This window comes from Petaurus breviceps, unplaced genomic scaffold (genome assembly GCF_028583685.1).
Source record: "Petaurus breviceps papuanus isolate PSGF00001 unplaced genomic scaffold, PetGlider_PUasm1.0 90847, whole genome shotgun sequence".
Lineage (NCBI taxonomy): Eukaryota > Metazoa > Chordata > Mammalia > Diprotodontia > Petauridae > Petaurus > Petaurus breviceps.
This window is the reverse complement of record NW_027187360.1, coordinates 26,222,232-26,247,066: the sequence shown is the minus strand read 5'-3', so window position 1 is coordinate 26,247,066 and position 24,835 is coordinate 26,222,232. Positions and strand designations below refer to the sequence as shown.

The 24,835-nt window shown below is 44.4% G+C and overlaps 1 protein-coding gene across 1 annotated transcript in view; it reads left to right on the top strand.

Moving 5' to 3' along the window:
• CACNA1B (calcium voltage-gated channel subunit alpha1 B) overlaps positions 1–24,835 on the top strand; it is a 251,565-nt gene that overhangs the window by 201,722 nt on the left and 25,008 nt on the right. The window contains exons 34-37 of the mRNA XM_069072690.1: positions 1,173–1,264; positions 7,746–7,893; positions 10,447–10,574; positions 16,935–17,031. Of these exons, the coding sequence (XP_068928791.1) occupies positions 1,173–1,264; positions 7,746–7,893; positions 10,447–10,574; positions 16,935–17,031 (465 nt within the window). The remainder of the gene's footprint in view (positions 1–1,172; positions 1,265–7,745; positions 7,894–10,446; positions 10,575–16,934; positions 17,032–24,835) is intronic.

Here is a 24,835-nt window from a genome sequence, read left to right as displayed (position 1 = left end):
ACAAAAAGGTCAAAAGTTCCCCACACCTGGATCACAATTGAATCTACCCCAGAGTTACATCAAGTTTAAGCACAGCACTTAATACCCAAATGGAGGTCTTTTCTTCATCTTGACATGAGGCAAGTTCTCAGCAATCATAGTTCCTGGGGAGACAAGGCTTAGCAAGGCCACAAGATACATTGCCAGTCCCTTCATTAATTCATCCTCTGTCTGTAGGACAGTCCTAGAACCCCTGAAAACATTAGCAAAACCCTCTCCCAGGATTTCTGTAAACATACAACAAGAAAATCCTTCTTCAGGGCTTCTGAACCAACATAAAGGTTCCCAGACCCCTGCAACAACAGCATTGTCCTTCACCAGTGGACAGTATTCACTCTGTCTGCAGGATAGTCTCCAGACCCCTGCAACAACAGCACTGTCCTTCACCAGTGGACAGTATTCACTCTCTGTCTGCAGGACAGTCTCAGTACCTCTGAACCAACAGAAAGGTTCCCAGACCCCTGCAACAACAGCACTGTCCTTCACCAGTGGACAGTATTCACTCTCTGTCTCTAGGACAGTCTCAGGAGCTCTTAGCCAACAGCCAGGTGCCAGGACTTCTTTAACAGGACTGTCTTTCACCAGTGGACAAATCTGGCAAAACAACATCAAAACAGACAAAGTACCAGCAAAACAGCCATGTCTCCTCAGTCCTTGGCAGCTCAGGGGGCAGGTCTCAAAAGTCCAGGGCGATTCAAAGTGTCCCCCAGCAATCCTTCTCAGTCTCTCTCTCTGCCTCCACGAGGTGCTGCTTCCAAAAAGTTCTTCTGCCTCTCTCTTGTCTCTCTCCAAATCTGTGTCACCAGCTCCTCCCAGTTCAGGACTTTCTTTTTACATCAACAAGTCCATCACACAGGTGGGATTAACAAGCTCTGGGTTTTAACACAATCAGTTTGAAAACCAAGCCAATACAGGGGAATCTTTAAATGCCATTACTATCACAAAGGCACTGACTGGTTTTTGAATACCTGCATGCATATGGTTATGTCCCTGGCCTTGTGCCAGGAACATACATGGACAATGCTGTTCTGCTAATAGATGTGTCTTCCTTTACTAAGTTTTCCCTGGGCAAGCAGCTGTGAGCCCAGGACCTGAGCTCAGAGTTTCTGTTATGTTTTGTTTTTCTTTTCCAGGTCTTTGGAAACATTGCACTTGATGATGAAACTAATATCAATAGGCACAACAACTTCCAGACATTCCTACAGGCTTTGATGTTGCTATTCAGGTATGGGCAATCCTTAGGTCTGCCATTTAGGGGCACAGAAACATCAAGGGTGCATCCTGATGCCCCTTCAGGACTGAGCAGACGGACCCCCAAGTCCCCCAACAAGGTATAGGTCCATGTAGGGTAAAGCACAACAGGCGCCTGCCTCCCTGCCCCCCCCCCACCTCCCCCTTTGTAGGGGATGATGTGGTAGGAGCTTTTCATATCTGCATCTATAATAGGCGAAGCCTGATTCAGGATGATCCAGTGCATTGGGCTTAAGATTGGAATGAAATGAGATACTCATGGGTTACCTGGAAGTTAACAAAAGCAGGTTTATTTAGCAGTCACAGGGGAAGGCTATTTAGAGCAGAGAAATGATATTTAGTGAGGATGAGCATTGATTTAGCCAAGGTCAGCTTCCTTGTTACCATGTTGATTGATCTATTGAGCACTGGCCCTGGAGTCAGAAGCACCTAAATTCAAATCCAGCTTCAGACACTTAACACAAAAACTAGCCGTGTGACCTTGGGCAAGTCACTTAACCCCAATTGCCCTACCCTCCCCCCTCCAAAAAAAAAGTATGAGGGAATTGTGCCTTGGCTTTTGTACCCATTACACTGAAAGTGACATGGACATCCTTAGCCTCATTTTGGCACAGGTCTGTGCATGCATTAATGGGTCCTAGTGGTAGTGGGGGTCATCTTATATCAGTGGCACCACTAGGATGGTGGCAGTCTTTGATCAGGCTTAGCTCATAGACTTCTGTTTGGAGGAGAGCATTCAGAGAGCTCTCCTTTATTTAAGATTAGACAGAAGGGGAATTGTCCCCTGAGCCAAGACTTAAGGATAGCTTTAATATCTTTTAAGGAAGAACCATCTTACCCTGAGGATCGTGGACTTTATTACTCCTGCTGTGGCATCATTCCACCAAGCCTCCTGGATTAGACAGAATCCCCCACTCTAATGCAAGTCTGAGAAGGACTTAATATTGTTGCCTATGGAATGAATTCCCTACTCATTCTCCAAAGTGGCACAGAAACCTTGGGCAATAAAAGGCTTGCCTCAGGGCAAAGCTTCAGAGTAACCATCCTAAAGAGAGGTAGAAATTACAAAGGATTACTCCTAGCTAGTTTTTCCTCTATCTTTAGGCCTTATATGATGCCTAAAAAAAGCGAATTAGTTTGCTATTGATCACAGGACACTGACTTTGGGGGAAAACTCCTTAAACTGTTTACACCCTTTGACTAAGAGATTCTGTCATTGGGCATATAACCCAAGGTCAAAGATAGATAGACTGACAGACAGATAGATAGATAGATAGATAGAGAGAGAGAGAGATAAAGATAGGTGCCTATTATGTGCCAGGCAATGTGCATAAATACCAAGTGCAAGCAAGCAAGATCATCTCCTGCCTTCAAGGAACTTAAACAATCTTTTAAAAAATAATATTTTATTTTTTCCCACTTATATATAAAGATAATTTTAACATTAAATTTTTAAAAAATTTTGAGCTCTAAATGTTCTCCTTCCATTCTTGACCTCTGCTCTTGCTAAGATATTAAGCGATTTGATATGTTATGTGTGTGCAGCCATGAAAAACACGTCCATATTAGTTATATTGTCAAAGAGGAAACAGATCAAAAGGAAAAAAAACATGAAACAATAAAGAAAATGAAAAAATAGTATGATTTGATCTGCATTTAGACTCTATCAGTTCTTTCTCTGGATATAGATAGCATTTTTTTTTTTAAGCAATTGGGGTTAAGTAACTTGCTCAAGGCTACACAGCCAGTTATTATTTCTGGGTGTGGTGCTGAGTATCTGAGCCCGGATTTGATCCAGGTCATCCCGACACTGGAGCCGGTGCCACCTGGCCTCCCTAAGCAATTGGGGTTAAGTAACTTGCTCAAGGTTACACAGCCAGGTGTTTCTGGGTGGGTGCTAAGTGTCTGAGCCCGGGATTTGATCTCCAGGTCTTCTCAGCACTGGAGCCGGTGCTCTTACTCGCTGTGCTACCTGACTGCCCCTAGATAGCATTTTTCATCCTGAGTCCTTTGGGATTGTTTCAGATCATTGTGTTGCTGAGAATAAGGAACTTACATTCTAAAGGGTTAGGACAACACATAACAGGAAGCTAGAACCATGGGGATGAAATATATACTCATTGGTATGGCTTGGAAGTGATTGGGAAGTGACATGGAGGCCTGGTTTCAGGCAAGATAAAGCAACAACTCATCTTTCAGAACCAAGTGTTCCTGGTAGGAGTTCAAAGTCCTTGTGGAAGTGGGATGGGAGGATAGCCAGAGTGCAGGTAGCATGGTTTGGAAATAATGATCAGAAAGTGACATGGAAGCTGGATTCTGGATGAGATAAGGCAAAATACTTATCAGAGTGCAGGTTGGTTCTAGGGGACTGAGTCCAAGATGAGGATGATGACCCAACAGATATGCCAAAATATTTATAGCAACACTTTTTGTGTTAGTACGAAACTGGAATCAAAGTCACTGTGATACCTAACATTGTATTTATCTTTCCTTTCCTGGGAGATGCCTCATAGAAGAGAGAAGTAGGGCCAGTAGGGAGGTCCAAGAAACTGTCTGGAGACAAGTAGGCAGTATAATGAAGGAGCATCATACATGGCAACTTGCCCACTCAATGAGGTAGAAACTAAGACCAGAGGATCTGGTTTTATTGACTTCCTGACCTGATTAAGCATCATTCCCCATCTGGAAATGCTTCTCCTGTCCTTTGTCCCTTTGTGTGATCAGTCAAGACAACTGTGTCTACCCACTTACTTCTGGGTAGAGACTATTAGAGGCAACATTACCAAGTAGATAGAGCACTGGACTTGGAGTCAGGAAGATCTCAGCTCTAATTCCACCTCAGCAGTATGACCCTGGGCAAGTCCCTTAGTATGTCTGAGCCACTGTTTCTCATCTGTGTAAAAAAGGGATAATAAAGCAAGTAGTACTTACCTCACAGGATAATTGTGAGGTTCAAGTGAGATGATGTATAGAAAGTGCTTTGCAAATGACGACTGGTAGATGGGTTCCCACCCATCTGAGTATGTCTCAGATTGCTGAGGTTGTGTAGTATTTTGGCACTGATCTGGGAATGAATGGGATTTCAGTATGACTGTCTGGTAGGGCTACAGCACATGCAGCCATTGAAGCCCAGGGAGTTCTGTCCCTTCTTCCCTTGATATGTGAGGTTCTTGTGCCCTGCCTTGCTTTGGGAACATTGGCCCCTGGCTTAGGACAGAGCCTTTCTTATTTATTTCCCATAGAGAGCAGGGTCTCATTTTGGCACAGATTTGCATGTGTATTAATGGGTCCTGGTGGTAATAAGGATAATCTTATATTAGTGGCACCACTAGGATGGTAGCAGTCTTTGATGAGGCTGAGTTCATTGAATTGCTAATTAATTTATGGAATTACTAATTGAATAAGGAAATGAGACCACCAGGGGGTCCCTCTGGGTTGAGTGGTAGCAGGCACACCCAGTTCTTTGGATACTCTCCAGGAAAGACCATGATGACAGTGGGGAGTAATGCTTCAGTCACACTTTAATAAAGTACAGAGGGCACAGTGGCAAACAACACAGTAAGTACAGAAACAAATGGCATGAGGGGGTGGTACAGAGGCAGATGGCACAGGGACTGGGATGGAGTGGTGGAGGAAGGCAAGCAGTGTGGGGAAGAGAATGGGTAGGGGAGAGGCACATAATTATAGATTGGGGTTAGGAATAGCATGGACCCTTAGAGTGCTCGGATAGCAGGAGGTTGGGGTCTCCTTTTTATAGGGTTTTTATGGGGGACAGACTCATTCTTATCTGTGACACCTTGGGGTTAGTTCATTAACATCCACATCATCTCAAAATTATCAGTAATCTCTAGTGTTCTACTGGTCTCACTGTTGATGTCTGTAGCTTAACTGAAGCTCACAGATCATGGTCAGTTAGGAGATCCTTATAGCAAGGAGTGGCTGGTTTCCCCTGATTTAGCCCATAGTCTCAGGATGTGACTTTAGCTATATGTGAGATAGTTTGCAAGTAACTTATGCTCCTTTGATTTATGGGACAGTCTGTAAGTGCCTTCTAGATTGTCTTATTCAATCTTACTTCCTGCTTTTGTTACTTTATACATGAACTCACAGATCTAGTTTCTATCTTTATTTCTAAATATTATAATATTCTAACCTAGAGCTTTGAAATTTTTATTAATTAAATAAACTCACATTTGTATTCAATAGGCATGGAGAATCTCTTCGGACAGCCTCCCTTATTTGAATATTTCTGTATATTTTCTTTTAATAAATTTTTGTTAGTTTGTAGATTGACCTGAATTTCATCTATGGAATTTTTAGTTCTGAGAGTTGGAGGCCAATTCTAGTCATCCCGATCTATATCTTGCCCCTGGACCCAGAGGGCTCCAGAGGAGGAAGTGATGCTGGTGACTCTGCACAGCCCTCCCTCACCTGAATCCAATTCACTTGCAAGTCATGGCATCACCTTCCTGATGTCATGGTCCTCTCAGAGAATGAAAGACAAACAACAACAACTAGGCACTTATAAGCTTCCTGTAATAGCTAGAAGAAGAAGTGATGGTCGGGGGAACTAGAACAAGATATAATATTAATACACTCATAGACTCCTGTGTGGAGTAGAGCATTCTGAGACCTCTCCTTTACTTAAGATTAGAGAGAAAGGGAATTGGAGTTATACGTGAGGCTAGAACCCTCTGACCATGCCAGAGATCAGCACTAACCAGATTCCCAGTCTCCCACTCATTCTGAAAATTCAGTGCAGATAATGTACCAACTCAGACATCAGGCCCTGACTTGCTAGAAATCTGACCTCTCCATCTTGTAAGTTTATCATTAAGGAAGCACCTGATGACCTTTAGGAATACCACAGGGCTGATAGATCAGAAAACCATATACACAAGGGGATGAAGAGAAAGACCTAGAAAAAATACATTAGCCTGCACTGAGGACAGGAATTTGCCACAAAAGAGTGAGCATCATATTTTATACAAGAGTAGGCCTTTTAGTCTGGATGCCTGAATTTACAGCAGTTGTTGCCTTTAGCTGACTGAAGATTGGCTATGTATGGGGAGGGACAGGAGGTTAGGATGGAGGTTCTGCCATAAAAATGATCTTGCCCAGGCTGAGGGCATCTCCTTTACTCTCTTCTGGGGGAATCTCAACCCTTACTACTATGATTCTAGACTATATGGGATCTGAGGGAGAAGGTAGGACAAACTGGAGAGGAAAAGAGAATTATCATCTACTATTTATATGCTACCATGATTCCTTTTTGTTTTACACTTTTAGTGGGATGAAATTAAGGTTGTCCTGTATTCAAGGCATAGTTAGCCTGAATACTTACAAAGGAGCTGGGTATCTGTATCTACATCTGTAGATACCATGAGCTAAATTCTGAGATTCCTAGGGAAACCTCAGTAGGGGCAAAATGAACCAAAAAAAGTAATTTGGGGGGGCACTCCCGAATTGAGGGCTTAAGGCTCTGGGCCAATAGTTACATGACTATTCCAAATGTCATTGTACAGAATCTTTATTTCTGCTCCCAAATGATATGCTTCTTGTCAGAGACGGATTCTTCCCAGGATCCTTGAATCTTACTCTCCTCCACAAACGTTGGGTTCCAACACCAGCCTACTTTAAGTTGCTCCCATCATACTGGGTGCCTCCTATACCTGGAATGTCCTCCCTCCTCACCTCCACCCCTTAGTTTTTCTGACTTCATTGAAGACTCCACTCAAAATCCAATTGTTCCAACAGGTCCCTCTCTGAGTGCTTTCCTTCTACTCTATACATCTTGATATGTCTTGTATCTACCTATTTACATGTTGTCTTCCCGCCCTCCTCTTCTTGAGGGTAGGGATGGCGGTTTTGCTTTTCTTAATAGACCAAGGCTTAGCACAGAACCTGGCACCTAGTGAATGCTTCAAACATGTTTATTGACTTGATTTGATCTGACTTTTATTTATCTCCTCACAGTGTCCAGGACATGGCCTCATTATGTAATAGCTTCTCAATCAATATTTCTTGACTGAGTGGAGAGATGACAAAGTGAAAAAAGGAGATTGACTATCAATTGATTTCCATTTCTATAATCATCAGAAGGAGAGAAAATGGACTTTGAATGAAGCAGGAAAGATTTAGAGTAGATATAAGCAAGTACTTTTAGATGGTTCGAGAGATTCAAGTCTTCCTGGGGCAGAGCCTAATGTGGAATCTCTTTAAGCTGGAAGAGATGCTTTTCTGCCTTGATGGGCTTTGGTGTGGTGTTTTCTGGAGGCCATAGAGCTAAGGAAACAATTTCAAGGAAAATGTTGTGGGTGGAGGTGGTTCAATGGGAATGAATCTGTTGTTTTCTACTCTGAAATCCTACTGGGCCATGCCCCTTAGGAGCCTATGATCAAGAAATCCTGGCTCTCCCTACAGAATTTCACCATAGATCTGTCCCTTTTTTGCAGAAGTGCCACAGGAGAAGCCTGGCACGAGATCATGTTGTCATGTCTCAGCAACCGTCCCTGTGACCCGGAGACCAAACTAAAAGATGAATGTGGGAGTGACTTTGCTTATTTTTACTTTGTCTCCTTCATCTTCCTCTGTTCTTTTCTGGTAAGTCTCGGTCACTACATGTCTGCTCCTTTCCTCTCCCCTTCACGCCTTTGGCACCCTGAAGCACCCTTCCCTTCCATGTGATTTCCAGACAAACTTTGTAATTTAGCCTCCTTCCACTCTCCATGCATCTCCTGCTGGTTTCTAATTAGGGTTCATGTCTCATTACCAGGCAGTTCCATTTTAAAAGCCTTTATTACCCTGGTGATCAAACCCTTTAATCCCAGAAGCAATCATTTGGTAATTAACTCATTGTGAAGGGTTTTCTTTCTCTTGTGTAAAGAGTCACATGCTTTTAATTACCAATTGTCTGCCAAGCTTCAGGGTGAACTGGGGTCCTTCACCCTTTGGGAATGGGCTGGGGAGGGGCTTGAGAACACCCAGAGACTGTGTTGATTTCTTTTATCCCTCTGAGCAGTTTGTAACTTTTTTTCTAATAACTTGTTATTAGCAACACATGAATCTCTTTATACACATTCTACAAGTCTAAAGAACTGGGGATCTTTAATTCTGGCAAGAGTTCATTTTAGCAGATTGCCCAAAATAATGCAAATTCCCACAGGTCTTTCTTTGAAGATCTGAGTATAAACGCATTCAGAACTAAAAGATTCATTATGACTTGGGCAGGGTCTAGATCTCTGGTTTTATCAATGCATGGAATTCTGCTGATGCAGACAACAATTCCTCTATAACTCACAGTCTTACTGAGTTTCCTGGGACCTCAAAAGAGAGTAAGTGACTTGCTGGTGGTCACACATCTACTGCGTGTGGCAGAGGTGGGATTCTAACCTAGGTTTTCTAATTTCAAAGCCAACTCTCTATGCACCACACTATGTTACCTTTCAAACTGATCGTGTTAGGGACATTCTAGTTGAAAGACAATAAAATATAAGTCATTGTTCATCAAAGTGCAGTTTGACTCAATCAAATAATTCATTTGCATTAGAGACCTGGGCTTACTGTCTTGAATCCAATCATACATGCCACAGTCAGGTGCACATATACAGAAAGGAGATAAACAAGGCTAAGGTTAGTGAGGAGAGAGGGAACCTGAGGGCATTGGCAAATAACCTCTTGGTCAGTTCAATAACAAATAGAATCCTAAGCCTGGGAGCTATTTTGGAGCCACCAATGAGTGATCTTAATGTTTTTGGGAATCCCTCTTGACAAACCTTCACCAGATTGCATTTCATTGCCCATGACCAGGAGAACTGTAGAGTTAGAGAGAAATCCCAAATCAATATCATGGTTGGCAGGCTGTCTCTTGATGTAGTGGGACCAAAGTTCTTACTGTGTCACTGTGGTCTACCTTTACTGGACTTTGTCTACATAGAAAAAACAATGAATAGTGGAAGTGAATACTGAGAAAATTAAGCCACCTCCCCCCCTCCATTGATAGCAGTAACTAGCTAATTGCCTATCCCTCTATTTCACTTTGCCCTAATGTATACATCTATCTTGCGATTTAAACCCTGAGACAGTCTCCATTTATTCATCTAGAAGCAAATCTTTTGCTTTTAAGGGTTTCTATCAAAATGTCCTTGGTTAAATATCATAGATTACCTTTGATATCTTCAATTCTGGCATTCTTCCCTATTATAATTGCCTAATTTGGGGGCATCTTTGTGGATATGTTAATGACATAAATGACACTTGCCCTGTAATAATTGCCCCCTGGTGTGGACAAAATGTACAACCATAATTCTTCTTCCTTCCCAGTTACCTGCTATCAATTTCCTCCCCAGACCTTTAGCTATGGTTAGAATGGGGAGCAGAGAGAGAGATCAGAGTTTATTGAGGGGAGGACAAAGGAAGCAATGAGGTCTAGTCAAATGAATGCTGGGATTGGTGTCAGAGAACCTGGGTTAGTAATGACATTGAGCAAGCAATTCCCTGATGCAGAGCCTCAGTTTCCTCATCTGTAATTTGAGGGGTTTGAACTAGATGACCTCTAAGACTTCTTGAGCTACATTCCCATGACTAACAGAAAGAGTGTGGAATGGACAATGTGGAGCAGAGTTGGAAGTAGATGTCAGATCTTAGCCTCAAAGCCCAGGGCCAGGGCTTTTTCCAGGATCATATACAAGTACCTGAAAGCGATTTCTAGTGTAGGTCATGCACAGGTCTTCAGGATAGTGGTAAGGGTATCTTATAGTAGTGACCAGGGAACAGATTGGTTCAATGAGTAAGTATCTCTCTGTACCCTGAAGCAGCTGGGGAAGGAGAGAGAGTTATAGAAGACATGGGGTTTTAGCAGAGGTATAAGTGGGGAGTCTAAGGTGAGTAAAAGAGTTGCCATTTGGACATATCTCTTCCCATAGCTCTCTGGAAGGAGAAGTTTTAGAGTCTGTGATGGAAAAAATAGTTGATAAACTGAATTGGGTTTTGTGTTCTTATCACCCTTGTCTTTAATAACAGCCCTTGTGCTTGTAGAATCCAAACGTCAATGAGCTAAAGGAATGCTGAGCTTCCAACATTCTCTTTTCTAGATGCCAAATGCCTGAAGACCCCATGGCCCACTTTTCCTATGTCATCTTTTATTCTTTCCTATAGATGCTGAATCTCTTTGTGGCTGTGATTATGGATAATTTTGAGTACCTGACTCGAGACTCTTCCATCCTAGGGCCTCATCACTTGGATGAATTTATTCGGGTCTGGGCTGAATATGACCCAGCTGCATGGTACGTATATGTTCTGTATGTTCTCAGTGCTGTGGAAGTCCCTGGAGGAGACAGTCCCACAACCCCTGCTCCCTTAATTCATGGTGCTCAGAAAAGGGATTAAACTTGCTACTACCATATTTAAAAGAAGACTTTTTTTTCCCAAAGGGAATATGATTGAATACTATTCCAAAAGGTTTCTGTTCTTCCCCCTTGGGCATGATCACAAACTCTGATAGTCATTCTATCTTGTGTTGCAGAGAAATGTTTAGGAAATTAACATGCAGGTCCTATGATCTCTGTATTCCTTGGGGAGTTCTCTAATGTTAATAAACTGTCTTGATGATGTTTCTGTATAATCCACACCTACCTAGAGAGGAGGTTTCTGTTGACAGTGGAAATGTGTTCACTTAACCAGATCCCCAACATGGTGGTGGTAGAGGAGTCTATTGAAAAATCATCCCAAACCATGGGGTTCTGTTATACTTGCTAGATTGCCTTGTCACCAAGCTCTGATGCCCTTGTAGGAATCATAAAGAGTTGACTCCTGAGTGCTTGGGACATGAAGAACATCCTCAGGTGAAGTGATACTTAACAATCAAAATTGCCTTCCTTTTTCTAGCTGGTCACTTGTTTAAGGTAGAGACCTCTGTCACCTTTATGAACTTAATTGATGATAGAGAATTCAGATTATTTCAGAATAAATAAGTATCCCTGGGAAGCCTTTATTTTTACCTTGAGAAGTTTCCCTTTGGTGATACTAACTGTGAAACTCTATGGTCTGGGATGGATGGATTTAAAGTAATGTCTAAAACTTTATAGAAAATGGTCAGTCAGCCCATCATGTTCCTTTGAAGGCAATCAGAAGGTACCTGCTAGCATGAAGGGAATAGTTGGGCATTAAGTAAGCTGTATTCTCAAGATCCTCTTATGACTCATTTACAAGACAAGTACCTCCAAATGAACAATTACATACTCCTGTTACAATAGTTGAGGTCCCCATCATCAGGAAAGGCTAGAAAAATAATAATATGGAATCATTCATGCATCAGATATTTTGGAGTGCCTACCTTGTGCAAAGCAGGGACTGTTTGGCTCAAGGCTTCTCTGTTGGGTGAAAGTTTCCTTTAGAGCTTCAGTGCACAAACTGGGTAAGAACTGAAGGGGAGAAGCATTTCCATGGGGCAGGTGCCACTGTTGCCATTGGCCCCTCCCTGAGTTCTTTCTCCCTTCCATCCCCTCTTGTCCCTGCTCCCTTGTGTGACTGTACTAAGTACCAGTCCATTTCCTAAATGAGCTCAGCATTTTAAGAAAGAATCTGTTCATCTACCTACAAGCAGAACTTCCTTCCAAGGGAGATAACTTTTCAGGGAGGAATGCCCTGAAATTCCTTCTAGGCAGGCACTGATCCCCGGGCACATCTGGCCCAACCTCTTGTCTCAAAGAATTGGAAGGCCTCACTTTTGTCACCCTTATGACTGTCACATGAGAATAGTTACTATTGGTCATGGAAATATCAACCACTTGCCCCAGATCGCAGTATTCCAGGCTGTCTAAGCAGCACTAGTTGTATTATATAGGCCCTTGTGGGCTGCATTTATTCCTTTCTACCTTTATCTTTGCTTATCTTTTTTTTTTTTTTTTACCAATATTCCAAAAAGTCCAGCATTTAAGCAGGGGGCTGTCATGGCCAAACCAGTGTGGGTTTGGATCAGAAAAGCTTTGGAAGATTCAGGAAGGCTCTTTGGCCCCTGACATCAGTAGAGGAGATAGCTTTGAAATGTTGGAGCTCATAATTCTCCCAGGAAAGAATCAAGATTTGCCATGGAAATATCCAGATCTTTTTTCTTGTGGTTTTTTTCACCTGTATAATTTCCATTAGTAATGATAAAGAAGTAGTTATCCTATGATGAAAAGCAATACAAAAGGACATGATACATCATAGAAGGAGACCAATATGGCAGATTCCCAAAGGGATGGGCGTTCCTTAACTCAGCTGATTTAAGGGAGGAGCACTGTGGTCAGAAAACTCAACATTAGATTGAGAGAAGCTCAATGAAAAAGTGACTTTGTACTGACTCTGTTAGCAGCCAAGTCCATAGGCCAAGGCTTAATAATCATTATAGCTGACATAAAGCACTTCATATTCATTATATTATTTAATCACCACAAAACCACTGTGGAGTAAGTACTTCAAGTATTGTTATCCCCATTTTATAGATGGGAAAACTGAGGCTGGGAGGGTTTTTTTTTTTTTAAAGCAATTGGGGTTAAGTAACTTGTTCAAGGTTACACGACCAATTATTTCTGGGTGTGGTGCTAAGTATCTGAGCCCAGATTCAATTCCCAGGTCATCCTGACACTGGGGCCAGTGCTCTTACTTGCTGTGCTGCCTGGCCACCCCTAGGCTGGGAGTTTTTAAGTGACTTTTTTGTGGTCATAAAACTATTTAATATCAGAGGGTGGGATTTGAACCCAGATCTTCCTAACTTCAAGCTCAGCACTTTTAGCCCTATTTCATGCTGCCTCTTTAGGCTCCCTAGGCAAAGTGCTATTGGTCTCTAGAGCGTTCCGGGGGCAGGGACTTTTCTTTTGCCCTGGATTGTCCAGGCAGTTTTTGCAATTATTTGGTCTGTTTCTCCAGGGGATACCTTGTTATGGGAAAACAGACACCCCACTATGATGATTTTCTGAAACTTGGATTGAAGGGCATGTCAGAGAAAGAAAGGGAAGAAAGAAAAAAGCTCCAGTGCTTACTGAGAGTCAGAGGCAGAAAGTCAGCCACAAGGCAGCCAAGGTGAGGACACCCAGGGCTTAAGCTCCTGGCCAAAGCAACAACTATGGGAACTGGGCCTTCTTTCAGTCACTGCCAGGCAGCTCCCTGCTAGGAATGAAAGGTTCAGCCATTCATGTCAGCAGATATTTATTGAGAGCTTGACCAGACCAACTAAACAGATCAAATATGTGAGTCCAGAAAGATCAAAACTGAGATTAGAGGTTACCAAATTTCTCAGAAGAGGGGAGGCTGAACAGAGACTTGTTCCCCAAATCCCAGGTACTAGAACTAGGACCTTCCCTTGAGAGAAGAAGGAAGCTATTGTAGGACCAATAAGAAGAAAATGGTACTGGACATAAAAGACAGAGAGCTCACTTATTTAAAAAAAGTATAGTATGAGTGAAAAGCATATGAAGCTTCATGAGCAACTTACTTGGTGTCATTTCCTTTATGATGAGTCCTAATTAAGGGAGGTTGGGAATAACTGAGGTTACATCTAACACAGTGGACTTGTAAGGCTACTACAGTGACCCCTCCTTGTCTGATGGATAATGACCAGACTGGGGAGTAGGGAGTTCTCTAGCCTAATGGAGAGCCAGAGAGTTCCCAACTTTCAGGACCATGGACACAGGCACCTTCCTTTTCATGGATCTGACCTCTTTGATTTTTCTTTCCCTTGTTCTTTTGAGAAACTGCAAAATAAGAAAGTTTTTTTTCTTTTTTGGAACTTTCAAAGTAGCCTTAGGGGGAAATGTCCTTATATGGGTGGGAGGGGGGGAAGGGAGGAGAGACGAAGAGACTGCAGGAGCACAAGTCCAGCATGGGAGGAGCAAGAGATGAAGTCTCTCTAGAACCAGAATGATTTGACACCTTTCTATGACTTTCCTCCTCCATCTACTAAACTGAGGTTTCATGGTGACAGTCACCTAGAGGGGACAGGAAAAGAATTCTCCCCATGAGTCTCTGCTCCCTGTCTAACTCTTGGTACTTAATACATAGTGCTGGAAAAGCTTGTGTCTGGGGCCAAGCAAGCTTGCAACCTAGCTCTCCCCTCCCCACCCAGAGTCCAAGCAAGGTGAGGTGTTTTTTTCTCCCAAACCCCAGCAGCCCCTCAGTGGGAGAGTTGCCTTCCTGTTCCCCCTCCCTCCTCAGCAACCTCACAAGGTACGCACCTTCTCATGGGGTAGGGGGAAGAGGGGAAGGGCGGGTCATCATGCCTTTGTTGTTGTAACATGTAACGTTTCCTTTCTAGTTGCCGGATTCATTATAAGGATATGTACAGTTTGTTGCGTTGTATTGCGCCACCCGTTGGCTTAGGAAAGAACTGCCCTCGTAGGTTGGCCTACAAGGTTTGCAACTTCAGAGAATCCATCCAGCATAATTTCTTTCCTACCCGAAATGCCAACAGTAGAGAAAGTAACCATGATGTGTCTGACCCCATGCCTGAGACAGGAATGACTGACACCTCCCTTTTTCTCTCCTCTCCTCCCTGTCCCGCCCCTCTCCCTCTGCAATCTAACCTCCTGGACGCTTTGTTTTCCCCATCTAATTTCCCCACTCCCAGCTGGCTGGAGACAGGCAGCCTTATGAGACAGTGCACGAGAAAGTTGCTTGAGGGTGTAGAGGGAGAGGCTGCTATAGGAAGAAGCCTGGTGGAGGAGGACAGAGCTTTGATTCTCTGCATCACTGGGGATCCCAGGAGAAGAAGACATTTATTTTCCTGCTTTCCTCCATCTCCTTCTCTCCAACACACACACACACACACACACACACACACACACACACACACACACATCCTTGAGGTTTCTGCAGCTGGGGAATAGCCTGCATTGATATAACACTGTAAGGTTTGCAAGAGGCTAGCCCCATGACAGAGAGAGTCAGGCTTGCCCAGTGACCTTCCCTCTTTGGCTCATTGAAGGGTTTATCTTCCTCCTTGACCTCCTTGGTTAGTTAGATTCTTTCTGAAAAAAAAAAAAAAAACAAAGAGAAAGAGGTAAACAGTCTAGAATATTTACCTGAGAACATTGCCTATCACCTGGAGGTGAATCAAAGCTAGGGCTTTGGAGCAGGAAGCCAAATAGCTGTGGATTTGCTGTGGTCCAAATAGCACAATATCCCCTCTGAACTCTCCAGAGATGGGTTGGTGTACTATGTGAGGCTGAGGACCAACATAAGATCCCTTTCTACTCCCCCTACTCCCCCACTTACTGAGGATCAGGCAGTCCTCTTCAAATCTTGACTGGAGATAGCTCCTCTCCTGACCCTGGAGAAGGAGGAGGCAGGCACCAAGAGCATGATCAGAGCTGGGAGATTTTCAAAAGTCAAGAAGATGGTGTATAACATGATGTGGCCATCCTGCCCCTCAGAGCAGTGAAGGTTTGGCTGGAACATGAGGGAGGTAGGAAGGTCCCTCTGCAAATACAGCATCTCTGAAGTTGCTATAGCTGCCTCTTGCATCCAAAGAGACCCAGAGTTCCATGGCCCAGAACCTCTAAAGTTAATGCTTGTCATGGGCCACTCAGAAGCAGACTGGATGGTATCTAAGCTCTGTGGCCCAGAAAGAATGGCAAGAAGACAAGAGGAGGTGGACAAGTCCCTGATGTCTCATTGGCTCCTCTCCTTCTTGACCTACTGTAACTCTGTGCTAAGACTCAGCCTTTCAAGAACCCCATCAGCCCTGGGATAGAGCAGTCTCATCAACTTGTAATCTTATAGGAGGGAAATCTGAATACAAATCTGTTCTCTGGGTCAGGCTCCCCTGGACCCTTTCTGAGATACTATCTCAGCCCCAGAACAGGGTCCCTGTCCCCCTCCTCTTGGGTCCCAAGGTTCTACCACAAGGCTAGTATTCCCTTTGCAAGATCCATAAGGTCTCTGGTCCCAGAGAAGCTACTTTTGAGCTTGGCCTTGGAAACAGGGCTCTCACTATGATTTTACATTCCAAAGTGATTCCATTTTCCCATTTCAGTTGTGTTTTACGGAAGGATTTTTCTTCTTTTTTTCCTTTTTTTAGTCTTTAACCTAAATTGGAAGGAAATCTTGACCACAAAAAGAAAAGGAAGTATTGGCTATGATTCTATAAGTCAGAGCTTTGTCTGTCCCATAACTCTGTCTACCAGCTCTCCCTGGCATGGTGAATACAAAGGTTTTTGGATTTGGCATTTTTAAATTATTTTTTTTAATCAAAATAAGAAAATAAAATTAAAAAGCCAACCTAGCCCACCTCTCCCTCATCCCTTTCCATGTCCATTACCTTAGACATCAATCATCCCGTCCACTGCTGCAGGGATTAGAGCATCAAGGTGTAACTTCGACCTAGGGATCTCTCTGCAGACCAGGAGAATAGGGGTCAGGGCTGGGGGAGGAGGGCACTGAGAATGGGGATGAAAAAATAAAGCAGAGAAATCCCTCATTTTACCTACTTTTAATTTTTTATGTTCTTAATGGAAAAAATTTGATTAACTGGATCTGTTTTCTTGTCTGCTTCTTCCCATTCCTCCCCTTCCCCTATCCCTTCCCTCCCTTCCTAACCTCTGTGCTGCCCTCCTGCCGCTGATGTCCCCTCCCTGCGGTGCCTCTGCCTCTTTCTGATTGGTTCCCAGTGGGCGCATCAGTTACAGTGACATGTTTGAGATGCTGAAACACATGTCCCCACCCCTCGGCCTGGGAAAGAAATGCCCTGCTCGAGTTGCCTATAAGGTAGACCTCTTCTCCCTCCTCTCCCCCTCCACTTCCCCACTCTCTCCTTGGAAAGCTTCTTGTGCTGGGGTTAGGATTGGGGCAGCCTGCTTCCCAGTGTTCACACATTCAGGGTGCACTTCCCGGGCCACCATCATCTCCAGTGACCAGAGTCAGCCCCTGAGATTGGGGGTATCCCATCTGGGGATCTGTGGTGTGTCCCTCTGTCTGTCTCTTTGGCTGTATTTGCACCCAGCTCTATCATTGTCTTTCTGTACCTTTCTGCTTTCTTCCCAGTCTACTTGGGAGAAACCATTAGCAATCCTTGTCCCAAGGAGGAGCCTCTCTCTCTTGTCTGGAAGTTTAGTCTGCTGAAGGCTATAACTAAGCTTGAGTGGCTAGAGAAGGGGATGGTGACTTACCATGTCCTCTCCTACCTCTCACTGGCTCCTTTGCTGGGCACAAGAGTGATACTCCTATTACTATGGGACTCCAATATACAATATTAAAAATGAAGTCCCTAATAAGGTACCTGGGGGAAATGAACATTTCTGCTATATCATGGGAGTGGTGGAGGCAGCAGGGTTGGAGACTTACCTGTAGGTGGCCCCCAAATGTTGGGGGTCATTGATCTTCACTCCCCATTCCCCCCCTCTGTCTTCCAACCCCTTCCCTTCTCCCAAATGGCCAAAGCCAAGTCTGCATCAAGCTCTGCATCTGTATGCCGATAAGTGTGGACATGCACACTTATCCTGGGTGTTTCCTGTGCACTTATACCAAATCCTATATTTCCTTTAAGACCCGCAAGTCAACCCACTCTCAGTCCCTATATTAAGCTCCTGTGAACCCACAAAACCTTTAGATTCTCCTTTTATTTTCCAGACCAATGGCAGATGAGAATATAATGAATGACCTTGCAAATCTCTTAGGTAAAGCTGTGTGTGGGTCTAGACCTGTCAATGGGGTGCACACTTCCTTCCTGGCCCCTGTTGTTTCTAAATGAGACTGGCCTCTTGACTCTGACCTAGAGTAACATTTGTCTAGAAAACCTACAGACTTCATTCCTGGGCCATAGAAGTTTAACAACCCTGGGCTCAGATAAAGAACAAGAAGGCCTGTGTTTGGAGATGCCTGAATGAGTAGTCTTGCTACTGTCTGGGTTCTTTCTTGTAGGGAATGGAAGGTGTGACTCTGGGGGGCAGGCTTACGTGTCCTCTGTCCTGCTTGCTGTCACAGTATATCCCTACTCCTGTTATATGGAGAGGCCTTGACTCTAGCCCTACAGTGCAATATGACCTTATCCTAGACTTTCCTTTGAGATCGTTGCTTTTATCTCCCTGCTACTGAAAATAGGAAATGAAATAGAAAATTGAAAAAAAAAACCAAATGGATTTAAGTAGCCAAGGCTAGGTATAAAGGCTCATCAGGGTTAAAGGAAAAGTTGTCATTCCTTGATCACCCTTGCAAGGCACAGCTACCTCTGGCAGCTAGGTTGTGCTGTGGATAGAGTTCCCAGCCTGGAGTCAGGAAGATCTGAGTTCAAATCCAGCCTCAGATACTAGCTGTGTGACTCTAAGCAAGTCATAATCTCTGCCTCAGTTACCTCAATTGTAAAATGGGGTCTCCTAGGGCTATTGAGAGGATTACATGAAATAAAATATTTGTAGAGTACTTAATAAATACTTGTTTCCTTCCCTGCCTTTTGGAAGGTAGGATGGAACCTTGGGGATCTATCCGTTCTGGAGCACAGCTTTCCAAAAGTGAGGCTTTAAGGACTCAGCTGTGCCTTGCAAGGGTCCGGGTTTTTCTTCTGGCAAATGAGAAGAATGTCCCTGCAGGATGAGTTTGTCCTCTGTCCCATCTGTGACTGTAGCACTTCCCCACCCCAGGTCTATGACAGACTCTAGTGCCCAGAAACTCCTCTTTCCTCTGGGTAATTTTGGCCCCTCAGTTTAGAAATGAGGCCCCAAGTCCAAGCAGGGACACTATCCTCACCAGCAAACCCCCAAGTGCAGCCAATGGGCTCCAGGTTGGGTTTGACCTAGAGTACACACTAGGGAGTGTTTGTCACCTATTCCCACCTGGCCTGGTCAGAGTAAACCCCAAACAAGGACTCAGCCCTACAGTTATCCCTGCTTATGTGGGTGAATGAGCCAGCATGGCAGAATACTCTCGACCCTTACCCTGGCAGCCTCTGTCCTTCGGGCTGACAACTGCTTCACCTTATCCCCAGCCTCTTTCAAGCCCATGCTTTCTGGTGAGTGCTCAGGTTTACCCAGCCCTCTATCTCCACCCCACCTCCCATTCTCCCACTCTGAAACCTAAGTGAATCTGTAACCAGACTCCCCACCCACAGTCCTAGAACTGAGCTCCGAGGCTCTTCTGGACTGGAGAACCAAGTCAGGGTTTAGACTGCCTCTTGTGTGCTCCCTCACCTCCCGGCCAAGGCCTGGCCGTCCTTCTGCCTTCTTTCATTTTCAATGACTCTCTTCTCCCTCTGCCAGCCTGCACTGTTTCCCCATACTGCGCCTCTGTCCTGGTACTCCCCATGTGTTTTTGTGTTTGGATCCCTGTGTCTCTGGTGACTGTCTCAGTGCAGCTCCTCTGGTGGTGGTTATACTACACCAGCCTCCCTCCAGGAGGCTGATGCTTTTTACTTTCCTCTCTCCTCAGCTAGTCAGAACCAGGCCCTGCCGCAGAGTTGGCGTGCATGTGTCTTGATGCTTGTCTTGTAATGCCTGCATGTCAGTATTTTTAACCTCATTCAGAAGCAGGAGAGCTCCATCTGTATGAACTGGGGTGACCAGCAGAGGATGCTGCAGAGTCATGGAAAGGTGGGGAAAATGGTAAAGAGAAGGGAAGATTTTTAGCAAAAAATTCTAACCTTAATTAGCCCTTCCCTTCCTGTGGTCTCACCACACTCCTGCTCCAAGAGACTCATCGATGAATGTCCCTGAAATCAGAAGCCTTTTCTGTACACCAGGCATGCCTTCACAAGCCTGAGCCAAGTGAGGAATGAGCTGTTTGCAAAGCTGTTTTCAGGTACTAGAGAGGGGCCAGGCTTAGTGAGAAAAGCCTGCTCAGCTTGTGTAGGAACTGAGCCTGTTTCTTAGGAGATGGTGAAATGAGAAGCTTTTCTCCAGCAGTCACCCTGGTGAGGGGGATCACATTGGTATTTTCCAAAGAGGGTGGTATGGAAAGTCATAAAATCCTTAGCTTCCAGCATTGCCATTGAAGAGGCTGCCTGCCCATAGAATATACAGATTGTCATGGCAGGGGAATTAGTTAGAATTTCTGAAAGCAAACAATGTTAATATAAATATGCTTTGTCTGAATAATATTTTTTCATGGGAAACTTTTTTAATAGACTAGGTATTTCAATGATTAGTGTGTTCTTCAAGTGATAATGCCCTTTATTCTTTGCTAGTTGGGTTATTTAACATTCCTTGGAAAGCTTCTATAATATGCATATCCTAAGTGTTTGGAAAGCAATCTGAATTAGGGGAAAAGCTTAACAACCAGAACAGAAGCTAGTCATAGTCCTGGTCATAGAATGTTGAAGTTGAAAGAAGCTTTGGAGCCCATTCAGTCTAACTCCTAAATTTTATGGAGGAGGAAACTGAAGCCCAGAGCTACAGTAACTTGCCCAAGGTCATACAGTAAGTTGGTAGTGGAGCCAAGACCAAACTATTGATCTTCCCACTTCCTGTCCAAGGTTTTCTGTACTGAAAGAAGTTCTTATGGATTCTCCTTGGATTTCATCCTTTTATTTGGTGTATTCAGCCCATTACTTTCAACCATAAAAAAAAGCATGACCTTTATAGCCTTGTTATATATTGCTCCCCTGCATGTTTCTAGGCTGTGCAGTGGATACAATACTGGACCTGAAGTCAGGAAGATGAGTTCACAACTGGTCTCAGATATTTACTAGCTGTGTTATCCAGGGCAAGTCACTTAACCTCTGCTGCCTCTGCTCCCTCACCTATAAAATGGACCTCCCAAGGTGGTGTAGTATTTGTAAAGTGCTTTGTGATCTTAAAATGCTATATAAATACTAGTGATTATTCACGCACTTATCAGTCCAGCCAAACTAGATAAACCCTAACTTCTTTCAGCTTTGACAGCTATCACTAGTATAAGCCGCAACCAAGGACCTTTCCCCAGGACCACTTTACTGACTACCTTTTGTCTTCAAGTTCCCAGTCTACTAGCCACCATCAAATCAACAAGCATTTATTAAGTGCTAGATACTGCACTTGGTGGAGGAATATGAAGACAACTTGACAGTCCTTGTCTTCAAGTAGCTTATAGTCTGATAAGAACGCTCATATGTACTTATAGAAATCTATACATGATATGTATGAACTAAGAAGGGGAGGCACTAGCAAATGAGGGAATCAGGAAAGGTTTGCCATAGAAGGCAGTACTTGAGCAGAGTCTTGAAGGATAGCAGCTATTCTGAGAGGTGAGATGAGGGAAATGATTCAGACCCCAGACTTTAAGACTTTGGCTTAGTGGGTTAGAGTGAGATGTTGAACTCTATTTCCCATCCATTCATCCAAACAGTCTGTCAAACACCCTTTATTCATTCTTCTGGAAGGGTAATCAAGGAGAAAAGGAAGAGAGAGTCACAGTGTGGGACTGATTTCTGATGAGAGCCCATTTCTGACTGATCTAGAAATAAAACCCAGGGCTACCTCTCTCTTGACAATAGGCCTGGGCCAGAGAGAAACCCTAGGGTAGTTTGGCTAGGACAGATAGAAAGGCAGACAGACACAGGGCATTTATTAAGCATTTACTATGTTCCAGGAACTAAGGAGTGAAGGAGTCTGCCAGATCATAGAATTCAAGGAATTCTATCTATAGAATATCAAGGAATTCTGAGGCAGTGAGAGACTAGGATAGAAAAATGTGGACCAAAGGAGCCCCCTTTTTTTCTTTCCTCATCTCAGGTTCATGTAGTCTGTGGCCAGATATCGAGTTGGGAGAAAGTCTCTTCAACATAGCTTGAGGAAGTCCAAAGTGAGTGGGGTATATGCTAAGCAACAATAGGTGGTCCTCAATGGATGGTTTATGGAGTCTGGTCTTAGGGTCCCAGGAATGATGAGCTCTGACTTTCAAGAGCTAGTGTAGCTATTTATAAGACTGTCACATTTATATAAAGGGATAGAGCCACATGAGTAGTAATTGATTATTTCAATTGGGATTTTATTGGATGACCTTTTCTAGGTGTTAATGGAGCCCCTAAATTACTGATTCCAACCTTGCCAAATAAATGACCATATTACACCCATATTCTTTTTTTTTTGCCTTTTTTTTTGGAGGGGAGAAGGCAGGGCAATTGGGGTTAAGTGACTTGCCCAAGGTCACACAGCTAGTTAGTGTTAAGTGTTTGAAGCCGGATTTCAACTCAGGTCCTCCTGATTCCAGGGCCGGTGCTCTATTCATGGTGCTCTATTCACGGTGCCATCTAGTCACCCCTCACACCCATATTCGGACACCACACACTCTGATTCCTCTGATTCTTACTTTCCACAACAACCATCATAGGAGACTTCCATCCTCTTCTCTCTGACCAGAAATAGCTCTCTGTATCTGTGCAGATGAGGGCAGCGAAGGTGGTTGGGGGAAAAGGACTCAGTAAACACGTGAGCCTGCTTTACCTACAATGGAAGCAGTCAACAGTAGCAGCTACAATGGCAGCATTCCAAAGGGTCCTTCTCAGTCTGAATCTCACCCTGGGTTTTGTGGGAACAGGCTTCAGGGCTTGGTCAGGTACACCTGACTGTGGATGCAGAAACCAAAGGCCAGGATCAAGAGTGGGAAGAGAGCCCTATTTCCCTTGTAGCTTTGAGAGTGCCAGCCAGTCCCTAGCCCAGGGATTATTCTATCCTGGCTGGTACCATGACTCCTGAGCTGGAGATAAGGTCTGACACTAGGGTAAGTGCCAAGATCTTTGGAAAAGGAAGAACCTGGGTGTCTCTCTGGTCTCTATTTATTGGCAAGAAGGTAGAGGTGGCTGTAGGGAAGGGAGTGGCAAAGGAAGTCCATCTAGGGTGTGTATGGAAATTGACAGCCAGACATAAGGCTTAAGCCAGCCATAAACCCTCCAACTGGGCACAGTTAGGTAGGCTATATTCTCAAGGCTTATTCAGGTAGGCAGGCTGCTATTGGCTCCCTTAGAGGCTCCTGGAGAGACTCCGGGAAGTGTCCAAGAAGCAGAATAGAGACCAAAGGAGGATATCCCACCCAGCTCCTAAGGCCATATTACAAAGGGAAGGCCAAGACCCCCTATGGCAGCTCCTGACCCAGCCCAGGATGGAGCTCTCCTGACAGAAGTTAGGACTCATCTGCTTATTCTTCACGCCCATGCATCTTCTGTCTCTTTCCATCCCTAACCTTCTCTCTCTCACTGAAGTGGGACTCCTTCAACCTCCTGCAGTAAGTTAACCATTGGATTGCACTGAATATTGACTGTATGTGTTCTAACCTTTTGTGCGCTGAGAGGCCAGGGCGTGTTGCCTGGGGGACCCCCTATTGAACACACTAAATTGGAACTTTGCCAGCATTTCATATTGGGTCTGACTACTCGGGACAGAGGAGATTATTTTCCTAGCCCCTGTGGGGAGGGGATAGCCAGCTCTGGCACCTGCTCCCTGACTAAGCAGAGGCAAAAGATTGGGTTAGGGCAGTGCCCTGTAGCTGTGGCTGCTGCCTGCCTTTTCTTAGACTGGCCCTAGATCATGAATGAAGTGAGTTATCATGGGGCCAGACATTTCTATGGCTTTCCCCAAGCATGTCTCTGCTGAAAAGGATCCTTCCTTTGGGCACTGAATGGGATAGGCTAATGTGGGGACTGTGGGTTAGAAGAGGGGCAGTGGCAAAAATGGCAGAGAGAGTGAAGTAGAGCTTTTTGTCTTTTTCCCTTTCCCTGCTCAACTCTCCCCACTCCAGTTAATAAAAACTGTTTTGAAGTTCCATTTTCCAAAATGGCAAGTTCCTTAAAGAAATTCTGCTGTGGGGATGACAGTCATAAAGAAACCTGGAAAGGGGGTCTAAGAGTCATCACTTTGGCCAGGCTCTGGACTTCATTTTGGGTCATTACCAAGGAGCAGCCAAAGGGATTATTCAGATTAGCTATCCTGGAGACCAATGGACAAGGTTCCCAAGGGACCTGCCTCTTTCCCTGTAATTGCTGGCCCAGCCAACGGAGCTGGGATAATGACCTAATTTCTCAGGTTTGTAGGACTCATTTGCTGCTGGCCCTCTTGCCTCCAAAAGAGATGCACTTCCTGGTGATGAGGAGGATGACTTTAGAATAAGCTTGGATTTGCAGGAAGGCTCAGGGTCTTGAGCCTTCAAGGTTGAGGAGCCTGCCCTCCTCTCACCAAGCTGAAACCTGGCAGTTTCTCCAGGGTGGCCTGACTCTAGTCTTCTAAACATATGTATTGGGTACAGGGATTAGCATACCTCTCTGGGTTGCAGATGGGGCTTCTCATGGGAACCGAGAGAACAGAGAACAGGCTACCTCAGTTTACCATGATGGCTGCCTCCACTAGGACCTGAAGTGACTACTTTGCTTGAATCTAAGAGACCTACAGGTGACCTGACTGGACAAATCCTTGGGGAGGGACTCAGATCCTTGGTTAGTAGAAGTTTCCTTGCTGATTACCATGGACCCAAGGATCTCAAGGGTTAGTTCACATTCCTCCTTTAGCTTAGAGGCTCTCTGGCTTCTGCCTACCATAGGTACAGCACCCTCAGGACACAGGTCTTCTTTCTGTTGTATTACTTTTTCACATTCTTATCTTTTGACTCTTATGGC